Source organism: Pan troglodytes, chromosome 6 (assembly GCF_028858775.2).
Source record: "Pan troglodytes isolate AG18354 chromosome 6, NHGRI_mPanTro3-v2.0_pri, whole genome shotgun sequence".
NCBI classification, from domain to species: Eukaryota; Metazoa; Chordata; class Mammalia; order Primates; family Hominidae; genus Pan; species Pan troglodytes.
In genome coordinates this window covers 158,775,080-158,788,662 of record NC_072404.2, presented here as the reverse complement: position 1 = coordinate 158,788,662, position 13,583 = coordinate 158,775,080, and the positions used below count along the sequence as shown (strand labels likewise).

General features: G+C 47.2%; 2 protein-coding genes across 2 annotated transcripts in view; both read left to right on the top strand.

Moving 5' to 3' along the window:
* Positions 1 to 13,583, top strand: part of FAM131B (family with sequence similarity 131 member B) — a 28,912-nt gene that overhangs the window by 1,413 nt on the left and 13,916 nt on the right. The window lies entirely within an intron of this gene.
* Positions 110 to 1,156, top strand: FAM131B-AS2 (FAM131B antisense RNA 2). The gene is made up of 2 exons (XM_016945435.4): positions 110 to 574; positions 739 to 1,156. Exons 1-2 carry the CDS (start codon positions 110 to 112, stop codon positions 925 to 927), a joined length of 654 nt encoding a protein of 217 aa, XP_016800924.4. The 3' UTR covers positions 928 to 1,156.

Here is a 13,583-nt window from a genome sequence, read left to right as displayed (position 1 = left end):
CTCGGGCCTGCCGTTACCCGGTCCCCTCCTGCCACCACCCGCTACCCGGCCACCCCGAGTCCGCCTGGGGTGGCCGAACGTATGGAGCTGGGCTCCAGGGTGCACGGGGATGGGGGGTGAGGAGCGGGGCGTTCTCCCTCCCAGCACCCCCCAGCTGACTCTGTGCCCGGAGGGGGTGTGTGAGCCGGAACCTCCAGCATTCTTGGGGATACGAAATTCCAACGCTGGGCAGCCTCTTAAGGCTTCTAGGAATTCGCATCCCCCGCGCCCCAGCCATCAGATCGGTTGCGAGAGGGACCGTTCGGGTCCGCGGGGCCAGGAATGGAGGTGGGAGGGCGGGGCCGAGACGGCGGCCGCCTGCGGACTGGAGACCCGGGAGGACGGACGCGGACGCGGGCTGCTCGTCTTTTACGGCCCTTCAACGCCCACCACGACCCACTCCTCTTGGAGACCCCGGGCGACGGTGGGGCTCTTGGGCTTTCTGAGACTGCGCTTGGTGGAGCCCCCTACTGGCCAGACTGGATTTCTCAGCCTGCGACTCAGCCCCAGGCTACACGAAAGAAGCCAGACCTGGGTAATTCTTCTAGTTCTTTTTTTTTTTTTTTTTTTTTTTTAAATTGCACTGGGAAACTTCCCCAATCTCGGCCCCAGTTCTTTCTCCAAACTAAGGAGTCATGGCCTTTCGCCCGCTAGTCCAGTATGCACCCGTAGGCGCTTCATTTTCTCTCCTCTTGTCAGCTTTTACTGCCTCCTGAGGCCTTCCTCTTGTTCACACTGAGTGTCCAGTCCCTCCAAATCCGGCTACACTCTACTGGCAAGGAGCACCTGGGCCATGTTTTAGAGATCATCCGAGGACTAACCCCAAAAGTGTATGAAGAGAAAGCAGAGGCCGAGCTGAAGAGATGGACCCGGGTCACACCCAGGTAAAGGCAGGATCTAAACTGAAACTGGTGTCAGATCTGGTTGCCTTGCACCCCTCATATCAGGTGAAGCAACACTGGGCAGGATAGAGCAGAGTGAGGTCAGAGTGTGAAGATCCAGCCTGATGCCCAAACTGACGCCTCTTCATTCTCCCCTGCTCCATCTGTAAAAGTCACGGTTAATCCATCTACTTTATTGCATTATATGGAGAAATAAATGAAATGTCATAGCTGTATGCTCTATATGACTCAGTATTATTATTCAAATTCCAGTTCTGCCCAGAATGAAAATTCTGACCTGGTTACACTAAGGCGTTTTCCCCCATATGTCCCTTTCTGGGTTGCCAGGCAGATCTCTCAGGGGCCTCGGTATGTGCAATGTCCTCTCTTTCCTTCAACCTTATTAAGTCTTTAATTATACCTAGGACGACATCTTAATCACTTTTGCAAACCCCACTGATCTTTTTCTCTGGCATCTCATTGTCTTTGTCACCACCAGTATTTCTCACAGCCACAGGCATGTGTGGCCATGTATGATGGGTAGTACGCAGTGCACACCTCTCTGACACGCTCAAGCCAGCCCTGGGCCTGTCTCTGAAGACATGTTAGAAATTTGATACTGGATTTCCTGTGCATGTTGGAGATTGTGTCTTGGGCTTCACAGACCAAAAGTCTCATCACAAATCCTTCAAAATATGGCCCCTTTGGGGAAAAAAAGATAGTTAAGAAGATGATTTCAGGATAACTTCATAGGAATAAAAGCTATCTACCCTCTAAATGTCTCCTTAAGTAATGTGCTTGTGCAAAATAGAGTATGTGTAATTGTTAGGCAGCTGAACCTATTTTTAAATCAGAAATAGAAGAGTGCGTAGGCAGGCATAGTTTTACTGACAACTAAGAGCATTCAGAATGCGGAATATTCAAACAAAGACTTTTAAGCCAGCCATTCTAAATACAAGTAGAAACACCCAGAGTATCCCAGAAGAACAGAATCACTGCCCAAGATGTCTCAAGAGGAGCAGCAGAGTCAATGCTCTTAAAATGAAGACAATGGGCTGGGCGCAGTGGCTCACACCTGTAATCCCAGCACTTTGGAGGCCAAGGCAGGCAGATCACTTGAGGTCGGAAGTTTGAGACAAGCCTGACCAACATGGTGAAACCCAGTCTCTACTAAAAATACAAAAATTAGCCTGGTGAGATGGCGGGAGCGTGTAGTCCCAGCTACTGGGGAGGCTGAAGCAGGAGAAGAATCACTTGAACCCAGGAGGTGGAGGTTGCCGTGAGCCAAGATCATGCCACTGCACTCCAGCCTGGGCAACAGAGTGAGACTCCATCTCAAAAAAAAAAAAAAAAAAAATGCAGGAAATGAACAAGAGTGGCCTTAACGATTGCTGGGCATTTTTCTTAAGTAAGCAATTCTAATTGATATCCTTAGGCAGTATGTGCGAAGTACAGCAAATAAGTAGATGTTCCTGACTAAAGAATGCCCAACAGCTTAAGACCAGGCCAGGGAGACAAAGTGAGAAAATGGCCACTGCCCTTTACTACCTAAAACATCTTCACGCGCCTCCAAGGATTTATAACCATCAGGTACCAGAAAGTTTTCTTCAAGAGTGCACAGCATAAAGTAGGAAGTTAAGAGCAGTCAGGGAAGGAAAATGAAAAGACAGTGTCACAACAAAAGAATGATTTCTAAAATGGAAAGAGAAATGCGACCAGGAGGTTCTTTCCATATGCCAACTGCAGATGGATAGAGGTTCAATCACGAGCCAGGCACCACGTGAAGCATTCTGAAAACAGCAACAATAGCAGCACCCTAATAACATCAACAACTATAATAGCAGCACATGCTGAGAGAATGCTTAGAATATTGTTTGAGGGCAATGCTAAGCACTTTAAATATATTAGCCCTGGCCAGGCACAGTGGCTCACACCTGTAATCCCAGCACTTTGGGAGGCCAAGGTGGGTGGATCACCTGAGATCAGGAGTTCAAGACCAGCCTGGCCAAGATATAGTGAAACCCCATCTCTACTAAAAATACAAAAATTAGCTGGGCGTGGTGGCATGTGCCTGTAAGTCTCAGCTACTCAGGAGGCTAAGATGGGAGAATCACTTGAACCTGGGAGGCAGAGGTTGCAATGAGCCAAAATCGCACCACTGCACACCAGCCTGGGTGACAGATCGAGACTCTGTCCAAAAAACAAACAAACATATATGTATGTTTGTTTATATATATATTCACCCCTTCTAATCATCACTATAAACCTGTGAGGAATATACATCATTATCCCATTTTTTAGTTAAGGAAACTGAGGCTAACTGGATGTTGGATTTCTCACCTCCTAAACTGCAAAAATTTTTTGCAACACAAATATTAAGACTCTCCTGCCCCATCCTTGCTTCCATCCTTGTATTCCATCCCTTCTCCTCAGGCCCTCCTACCTGGTCCATCAACAGCCCCTTTCAAGTCTGCCTTCACCCCAACACCCCTACTTTATACCTGTGGGCTACCATTTTCTCTTTCTGTCTCATGACACCATCAAATTCTGTCTGTTTATATATCTATCTGCATGTGAACACATACACACATTTTGTATATGCAAGCTATATGTATACGTGCTTTTGTAAAATAGCACATTTCCAGAAGATGTCAAGAATTGTTAACAGCACAGCCAGGCGCAGTGGCTCACGCCTGTAATCTCACCACCTTGGGAGGCTGAGGTGGGAGGATCACTTGAGGCCGGGAGTTCAAGACTAGGTATGGCCAACATGGAGAAACCCTGTCTCTAGAAAAAATACAAACATAAGCCGGGTTGGTGGTGTGTGCCTGTAATCCCAGCTACGAGAATTGCTTGAACCAGGAGGTGGAGGTTGCAGTGAGCCGAGATCGAGATCATGCCACTGCATTCCATCCTGGGCGAGGAATGCGACTGTGTGTCAAAAAAATAAACAAATAAAAAAGAATTGTTAACAGTAGTTAATGTTAGGGAGTAGATTGAGGAGGACAGAAGGCTTTTATACTTTTGTATTTTGTCCCTGTGAACATGTATTACTTTATAATCTGAAAAAAGAAAGGAGAGAAATGAAAGAGCCGTTGTATCTTTTTCCTGATATCGGAGCACCTCCCTTGCGCTGAGTACTGTGTGCACTCGGCCTGCAGCTTCCCACTTGCTCCCAGATTTACTGCCCCTCTCATCCCACTGGCCTGCGTGCCAGTACAAAAGAATCTCTCCCTGAGGGAACTGCAGACACGGTGGATGATGAACCATGGATGGGTTGGGCGCGCATCAGGATGAGGTCTGGGTGAAGCACACAGCAAGACCCAGAGACCTTTGCAGTCAAGGCCAAGGTTGAGCAGCCTCCTGCCCTGTCCAAGGGCCACTCCCCCAAGAGAGGGGTGGGACTGACAACCACAAATGCCCACGTTTCCTTCTTTCTTCAGGGTCAGCCCAGGAAGCTGACATCAGAGCATCATCCCCTATACACTTTCCCTCCCATTCCCAACCTCAGTTCAGCCAACATTTACCAGTTAATTTCTATATTCTAGGCACTCTGGATATAAGGAAAAATAAACTCAGTTTTTGCCCTCAAGAAACTCTCCATCTGGGGGGAAAATACTTAAGTAGATACTTTTAGTATAATAAGTGTTAAGATTAGAAAAAAAAATTTTCTAATCACCCACCCAATAGAGCTGGCTTGGTGTGGCTACTAATTACAATACCTGGGTGGCCTTCTCACCATGTAACCTCATTATTATCCCACCGGATCAGAAGCAGCAGTGAGGATTTCAGGACCAGGGAACCAGAATCTACATAAGGCATCCAGGGAGCAGAGGTCAGAGAAGCAGGAGAAGGCAGGAGTCCCCTCATCCCAAGGGCTGGGCCAGATGGGCACCCAAAGGCACTGCAAGCATCAGCAGCCAGAAATGTGTGGTGGGTGGAAGGGGCAGAGGGAGGCAGATGGTCAGATGGCGAGGAGTCAGCAACCAAGGGAGCTGAGAAGGGCAGACAGGAAAAGAGACCCAAGGCACCAACAGCAGCACAGGCAGGTTGCTGGCACTGAGGCAGCCGCTAGTGGAGCATCAGCTGCCTTCATTCTCTGTGCACCCAGAGGAAGCCAAAATCAGAGAGCCTGGCCTAGAAGCTGGAGTGTTTGTCACTGAAAATAGCCGACTATGTCACTGGCAGGAGTAAACATTGCAGAGAGTGGAGGCTGAATGTAGGTAGATAACCCATCTTGCTTGAGGTGACAAGTACTAGTTGTCTCTAGTTGCTCCCCCACCTCCACTTCCTTTAATAAGGTGGGCTTCATATAAAGAAACCCACTAGGCTGAACTGACACAGGAAGTGGGTGCTTCTGAGTCACCCTCAGAGCTTGCTCAAGCTTCCTTAGGCTGCCCTTCCTGCCGCCCAGTCTGTAGTTATTTATGCCACCCCCAGAGATGTGACCCATGTAGCCAATGGACACTGTCTCAGAAAAAGGGAACAGGTGGACCTATTCAGGTCTACCAACAGCAGACTCAGACTCTCAACATGCCTGAGCAAGCCAGTAGACAGGCCTTTGTACCCAAGCGTGAGATGCTACCAGAAGACAGTCGTGCCATTCAGCTAGCTCCCTGGTTCCAGCAAAGTTGTTCCAGTGTGCCTAAGAATAGTGGAGTAGGGCAGGCCCAGCACAGTGCATTTGCTGTATACACTTGCTGACTGAAACTGAGTTCCAGAACCATTAAAAGCTCACTCTAGATCAAGGCAGGCCCTGTATTTGGTAAAGCTTAAGGACTTTTATTGCGTCACGAATTATTCATTAATTTATTCAGCAAACATTTACTGGGCACCTACTATGTGCAGGACAGTTTGTTAGGTGCTGGGGACATAATAATGAGCAAAGACAGGCATGATCTCAGCCCTTGGTGAGTTCAGGCCTTTGGAGGGTCTCCTATGGGAGATAAACACTAATTAAATAATGACAGACAAATGCAAAACTGCAACCATTACAGGAACCTCAAGAGAAAGGAATAGGATGCATCCGGTAGAGCCTGTACATGGGAGATGTGACCCGGTTGGGGAGCTCAGGAGAGGGAAGCCCAAGCAGAGATCTGAACGGTAAGCAGAAGTTAAGTACGCAAAGTGGAAGGAGAGGAATATTCCATGCAAAAGGAGAAGTGTTTGCAAAGCCCTGTGACAGCTGTGGGCGCACTAGAGACCCCAAGGCAGGTAGGTGTGGCTGGAGTGTCAAGACAGAGATTCCTCACTGGAGGTACAGGGTGAGGAAAGGCTGGACAGGTGGGTGCAGAGAGGTTGCAGAGCATGTGAAAGGGTTTCAACTTTATCCTGAGAGCAATGGGGAACTGCCGCAGAGTTTTCGATTGAAAAGAGGGGCGTGAAGAGACTTGGGAATTTTGAAAGTGTCGCCTTAGGGGCAGTGTGGAGAGTCACAGGAGGGGCCAGTGCAGATGTGTGAAGGACAATTAAGAGGTTCTGGTAGAGCTCGAGGTGAAAGGGAGGAGATTTGTGGAAATGGACAAAAGTGGATAGAGTAGAGAGCTTTTTAGGACATGAACTCGTCCACAGAAAGAATGGGACAAAGGGAGAAAGAGACATCACAGGCCCATCCCAGCTTCTGGTTGGTACCTATGTGGAGCGTGGCACTCTCCACTGAAAAGTACAGGTCTGGGAGTGAGATTGTGTGTTTCATTCTGGACGTACTGAGAACGAGTAGGCGCACAGTGGGCAGTAGGATATCCAGGTCCAAGGCAGAGAAAAGAAAATTATACTGAAGATCCACATTTATAAGTCATCTGCCTCCAAATAGCAATTTGAAGCCGTTATTGGCTGAAAAAAAAAATCACCTATCAAATATTGCATGAACAGTCGAGAGGGCTAGGATATGGGCTTTGCTGGATTCTAGCATTTTATGGCTAGGTGGAAGAGGGAGGTATGCACTTTCTGAGTAAAAGTCACCCTCACTCACATGCAAGGCACATCTGCTCTTCCCCAGGCCTCCGTGTCTCTGCCAGCAGTGAAGAAAGGACGCTTACTCCTCCCACTTCGCCTACACTGTGAGCGCAGGAGTGCCTTGCCCACAGTTGCTCGCCTGGAGGCCACCAGAGCTAATTTTATTAAGTCCCGAATTAAGTCCCTTTTATTAACCCCAGAATGTCACTTATGGAAAGAAGCCCTAAATTCCTAGCTCCCGCTACACCTTGGTCCCTGGCTCCACTCCTGAAAACCAGTCCAGGGTGCCTTCAGAGCATGTAGGCCCTTTTCAGCAAGCATTCCTCTTTTTTGAGCATCCTCTCTCCTTCTTACTCTAACCTGGATCATCCCTGAGGACACACCGCCTCAGCGCCCCCCACCAGGTGGCAGACAATGTTTTCCCCATAGCCCTGAATGTGGAACAGATATCTCTTTGAACTCTCATTGCTATATCCAGACAATTCTCCCTCCCTCCTTCCTAAAATCCCCCAGTTTTGAATGTCACGTGATTAAACTACACAACTACTGCGCATCCTATATAGTCATCTGTTGCCCTGGGTCACACACCCTCATTTCTTTCTCTTGCTCTGTCACCCAGGCTGGAGTGCAGTGGTGTGATCTCGGCTCACTACAACCTCTGCCTCCCAGTTCAAGCGATTCTCCTGCCTCAGCCTCCTGAGTAGCTGGGATTACAGGTACGCACCACCACACCCGACTAATTTTTGTATTTTTAGTAGAGATGGGGTTTCACCATGTTGGTCAGGCCGGTCTGGAACTCCTGACCTCAAGTGATCCGCCTGCCTCAGCTTCCCAAAGTGCTGACATTACAGGCGTGAGCCACGGTGCCTGGCCAAGAGTAAAAATAAATGAATAAAAAGAAAAAAAATAAATGAGTAAGCCTATATACCCAAACATGTAACCACTAATGGTGTAACCACTATTTTTAAAATTATTTATTTATTTATTTATTATTTTTTAATGTTTTTGAGATGGAGTTTTACTCTTGTTGCCCAGGCTGGAGTGCAGTGGCACAATCTCGGCTCAACTGCAACCTCCGCCTCCCGGGTTCAAGCAATTCTCCTGCCTCAGCCTCCCAAGTAGCTGGGATTACAGGCGCCCGCCACCACACCTGGTTAATTTTTGTATTTTTAGTAGAGACGAGGTTTCACCATGTCGGCGAGGCTGGTCTCGAACTACTGATCTCAGATGATCCACCTGTCTCAGCCTCCCAAAGTGCTGGGATTACAGGCATAAGCCACTGTGCCAGGCCTGAAAAATTATTAATGAGGTATTTTACTTTTTTGGCACTAAGTCATGGGAATTTGGTGTGTATCTTACACTTACAGCATGTCTCAATTCACACTAGTCCCATTGCAGGTGCTCAAAGGTTACACATTGCTGGTGGCTCCCACATTGCATAGCAAGTTCTAAATAGACCCTGAGCCATCTCTGTACAATCCTAATTTTAAGCCACACTTTCTCCAACCAGCTCCTTCTACTTTTCTAGTCATTCTCTTTTTGTGCTTCGACAATCCCTTGGCCCACTGGAACTTGCCATTCACGTCCATACCAGCTCACATTTCCTGGACAATCATTAGAGTCACTCCCTTACATCTGTCTCAACTTCCTGTGCCTCTTTCTCACCCTGTGGTGCTCACTTGGCAAAACCCCAGCCTGGGCTGAGTCCAATTCTACCAACTCCATGCCTGCACCCACACAGCTGGGTGGCGCTACAGAAAAACATACAGCCCTTCTGACAGATCTCATTGTAAACTCCATGGCTGTGAGCTGCAGATGCCATCTGACCTTTCTACGTCCTGATAAACATACCAGTCTCGTTTTTCCATCCACTCTCCCACTCTGACTCTCTCAGAAGGCTTCTAGACCTTCTCCTCTCTCTCCACATCTCCTTCCACGTCCTCATGCATAGCTGATGCCTTGCTTCCTGTTGCAAGGAGAAAATTAAACAGATTGAAAAAAAACCTTTCCTAGGCTCTACCTACATCGAATCAAACTAATCCCACATGCTCTCTGGCCTCATCTCCCAGCAATCATTTTGCCTCAGCCACAATGGCCTTGTTACTGTTCCTCCAATGTGTAAGGCACATTCCCATCTCAGGGCCTTGCATTTGCTAGTTTCTCTGCTGGGAAGGTTCTTCCACAGACATCTGTATGGATCACCCCATTATCTCCATCATAGCCTTCCTCACATGCTGACCTCTCAGTGAGGCCTCCCATGACCATCCAGTTTAGAATGACATATACCAGCCCTTTCATTATTATCTACCTCTCCTTTCTTTTTTTCTTTTCTTTTTTTTTCTTTTTTTTTTTGAGACAGGGTCTTGCGGTGTTGCCCAGGCTGGAGTGCAATGGCATAATCATGGCCCACTGCAGCCTCTACCTCCCAGGCCCAAGCAATCCTCTCATCTCAGCTTCTCAAGTAGCTGGGACCACAGGCATGTGCCACCAGGCCTGGCTAATTTTCTTTTTCTTTTTGTAAAGACAAGGTCTCCATATGTTGCCCAGGCTGGTCTTGAACACCTGAGCTCAAGCAATCCTCTCACATCAGCTTCCCAAAGTGCTGGGATTACAGGCATGAGCCACCACGCCTGGCCCTTCCTTAATTTTTCTTCATAGCAATTATCACCTTAAATATATCATTCCATCCTGGGTTTTGGCACTCCCCCACCAAACAATTCAGTCTCTTAATTGTTGTATTGCTGTTTCTGCCCCACCACTTCTCACTAGACTATAAGCCCCGTGACAGCAGGAGTTTTGGATCATAGAACCTAGAGAGGTACTGACATAGAGTAGGTAGGTGCTCCTTAAATACTTGTAATATGGAATGAATGAATGAATAATGGAAAAAACTAACAAAAAAAGACAAAGAAGGAGCAGCCGGAAAGTCAAGAGGAGAACCAGGAAAGAGTGTTTGGGAATGAGGGAGTAACCATGAGTCCCTCACGAGGGTATGAAATGCCCCTGATGTGCCACTTAAGGTTAGAAATGAACAAAATCTGTTAACATGGAGGCTAAGGGTGTTACAGGAAAGAAGTCCCAATCCAGACCCCAAGAGAGGGTTCTTGGATCTCGCACAAGAAGGAACTCAGGGCGAGTCCATAGAGGAAAGTAAAAGCAAGTTTATTAGGAAAATAAAGGAATAAAGAATGGCTACTACACACACAGAGCAGCCCCGAGGGCTGCTGGTTGCCCATTTTCATGTGTGTGTGTTTTTTTAAATTATGTGCTAAACACGGGGTAGGTTATTCATACCTCCCCATTTTAGACCATAAGGTAACTTCCTGATGTCGCCATGGCATTTGTTGGCGCTGGTGGGAGGGTAGCAGTGAAGACCAGAGGTTACTCTTGTCGCCATTTCAGTTTTGGCGGGTTTTAATCAGCTTCTTTACTGCAACCTGTTTTATCAGCAAGATCTTTATGACCTATGTCTTGTGCTAACTTTTTATCTCATCCTGTGACTTAGAATGCCATAACCGTCTGGGAACACAGCCCAGCAGGTCTTAGCCTTATTTTACCCAGCTCCTATTCAAGATGGAGTTGCTCTGGTTCAATTGCCTCTGACAGGGGAGCCCCCCGTGTGAGCTGCTTCAGTAGAGTGAAGATGCCAGATTGGGTAAGTTGAGGTGTGCAGAGAAGTAAGGAAATGGAGAAGATGAGTGCCGGCAGCTCTTTCAAAAATTTTGGCTGTGAGAGAAACTAGAGATCCAGGAAGAGAAAGATCAAGGGGCAAATTCCAGCTCCCACCTTAGAAGGAAGACATTGCTTGCATTCCTTGGCCCTGCCCCCAACACAGTTTTCCACCATCAGTAATAAAATTCAGCCTTGATTACCACTAGCCACCTCATGCATATACATGAACAAAGAGGTTGGAAAGGAAATTCTTCTTTAAGTTAAAGAGAGAAACACACCCAGCACCTGGCGTTCAAAATTTCCAGTGTCCTTTGGACCTTCCTGCCTGTGTGGGTGCCCTGGCAGGATAATTGTGATTGATTGATTCAGTGAGTGAACAGCTTTCAAGTGGACCCCCACCCAGGAGAGTAATGCCTTGTCCCTATTAGCTTATCACCATCACAAAACCTTAACCAAACAGTGGTCTGAACCTATACACTAGGATTAAGTACCCATTCTTAAATGAGCTGTGAACTCCTAAGTTAGAAAGAACAATGGTCTTTTTTTTCTCTTTTAATTTTATTGTGGTTGGTAAGAATGCTTATGAGGAGATCTACTCTCTTAAAACTTTTTTTTTTTTTTTTTTTTTTGGAGACAGATTCTCGCTCTGTCGCCCAGGCTGTAGTGCAGTGGTGCGATCTCAGCTCACTGCAACCTCCACCTCCTGGGTTCAAGCAATTCTCCTGCCTCAGCCTCCCGAGTAGCTAGGACTACAGGTGCCCACCACCATGTCCGGGTAATTTTTGTATTTTTAGTAGAGACGGGGTTTCACCGTGTTGGCCAGGCAGGTCTCGAACTCCTGACCTCAGGTGATTCACCCTCCTCGGCCTCCCAAAGTGCTGGGATTACAGGCGTGAGCCACCGTGCCTGGCCAAAACATTTTTTTAACGCGTTTTATCTGCAAGAAGTTGAACAGTCTCCATAAGCAAAAAGATTATGAGGCCTGAGCTTATTTCAACAGGGCTTAATGTTATAATAAAAGTCATAGAAAAATAATGTAACATAGCTTTAGGGGTGCATCTTAGGATAGGGAAAAGAATGTTAGACTAAGAATTAGAGGACCTGAATTTTGGTTGCAGTTCAGCCACTTACTAACTCAGCCACTTACTAGGTGTGTGACTGTAAAAATCTGAGAGGTGAATTTTCCTTGTCTGTGGAAGTACAGCAAGGAACTTGATTTCTAAGTATTCAACCAGTTTTAACACTCAGTCATCTGTAACTAATGCCCTATATATCCACCACTCTTTCACTGTCGGGAAAATGCCTTCACTGTTTTTTCTCTGGACTTGATTGGCTCACTTAAATAAAGACATAGCCAACTGGAGCTACATCTACCCATTATGTATTAAACACATTATTTAGGAACAGGATCAGTTGCAGGAAAGGATAAAAGGTTTCAGGTAGTTAGACTTTGTAGCTGAAACAGATCTCCGTCCAAACAAGTGTTTGTAAGAGGAATCCAAGCTGAAGTTGCAGGATATCCCAAAAGCTAGCAAAGGAAAAGAATTGGGGAACTCAGAAGGAAAATATATCCAGGAATCTCAGAGGTAGGCTGTCAGCTGTGCCTGGTGATAGAGAAGTCTGACAGGTAGTAATAGAGCCTCAACCATCAGGCTGTGGTTCAGAGGCAGAAGCTGGGGAGGATGGCTTGTAAGCACAAGGCAGGAGCTCTCTCCTAGAGGAATGAGGTGAGGGCTAAGGGGTCCCAGCAGGGGAGACAGGGAGGCTTCAGAGGTGTGATATGACATCTGCTGCCCCTCTCCCCTGAGTTCATAAATACTAGACAGGCAGGCATCGGAGACAATCAGGACAAGCCTTCCAGTTCCTGGTTCTCATTGGTTCTCCATGGAGGAAGGAATATAAAACTGGCAGATAGGCCTACTGAGGCTGGAACAAACAACTGCCTTGTATTCTTTATTTGATCTTTCCCTCTCTTTGTCAGTGCTCTGGGATTGGCTTGACCTTTAAAAATCCCATCTGGTTCTTCTCTCTGGGATTTATGAACTCCATTTTTTACTACCCACCTGGCCTCTGACTCATGGTTGCCCAGACTCTATGCCCTGCCTCCTTGGTCCTGGCATCCTGCCTGGTCGCTGCTGCTTGTGGCCTGGTCATGGTGAGGACACCCTGAGGTGCTGTGTGTGCTTGGGGCCTGACCAGGAAGCAGCAGGAAAGCGCTGACATTCTTCCAGGCTCTCTGGCAGATATGCAGGCGCGATCTGCTGGCTTGGCCTTTCTTATCAGAATGTTTGGATGGAACCCCTAAATCTGCAGTAGGGGTTGCAGGCTTTCCCACAAATGTGCTTCCCAAAGAAAACACAGGGCAAATGCATCCCCTTGGTCATCTGAAGCATAGGCTCTATGACAGTCACCAAAGAAGCAGTTGTCTGGGCATTCTCTTCTGCTGAATCCTACGGAACGTGATTTGGGGACGTTGACCTGCCCATGCAGGAGGGCTTTGGCTCATGGAGGTGTGCGCCTGGGGACTACACTAAGGAGAATGTGCCTGCCACGTTTGCCCATGCTGATAAGCTTTCTTTCTCTTTCTTTCTTTCTTTCTTTCTTTCTTTCTTTCTTTCTTTCTTTCTTTCTTTCTTTCTTTCTTTCTTTCTTTCTTTCTTTTTGAGATGGAGTCTTGCTCTGTTACCCAGCCTAGAGTGTAGTGGCGTGATATTGGCTCACTGCAACCTCCGCCTCCCGGGTTCAAGCGATTCTCCTGCCTCAGCCTCCTGAGTAGCTGGGATTACAGGTGTGCACCACCATGCTTGGATAATTTTTGTATTTTTAGTAGAGACGGAGTTTCACCATATTGGTCAGGCTGGTCTCAAACTCCTGACCTCATGATCTGCCCTCCTTGGCCTCCCAGAGTACTGAAATTACAGGTGTGGGCCACTGCACCCAGAGATAAGCTTTCTTATCTAACTAAAAGTGGGAGTGAGCTCACCTTAGATCCCCAATAGTTTACAAGATTTCAAACCTTGTCTAAAAGTCAAATGA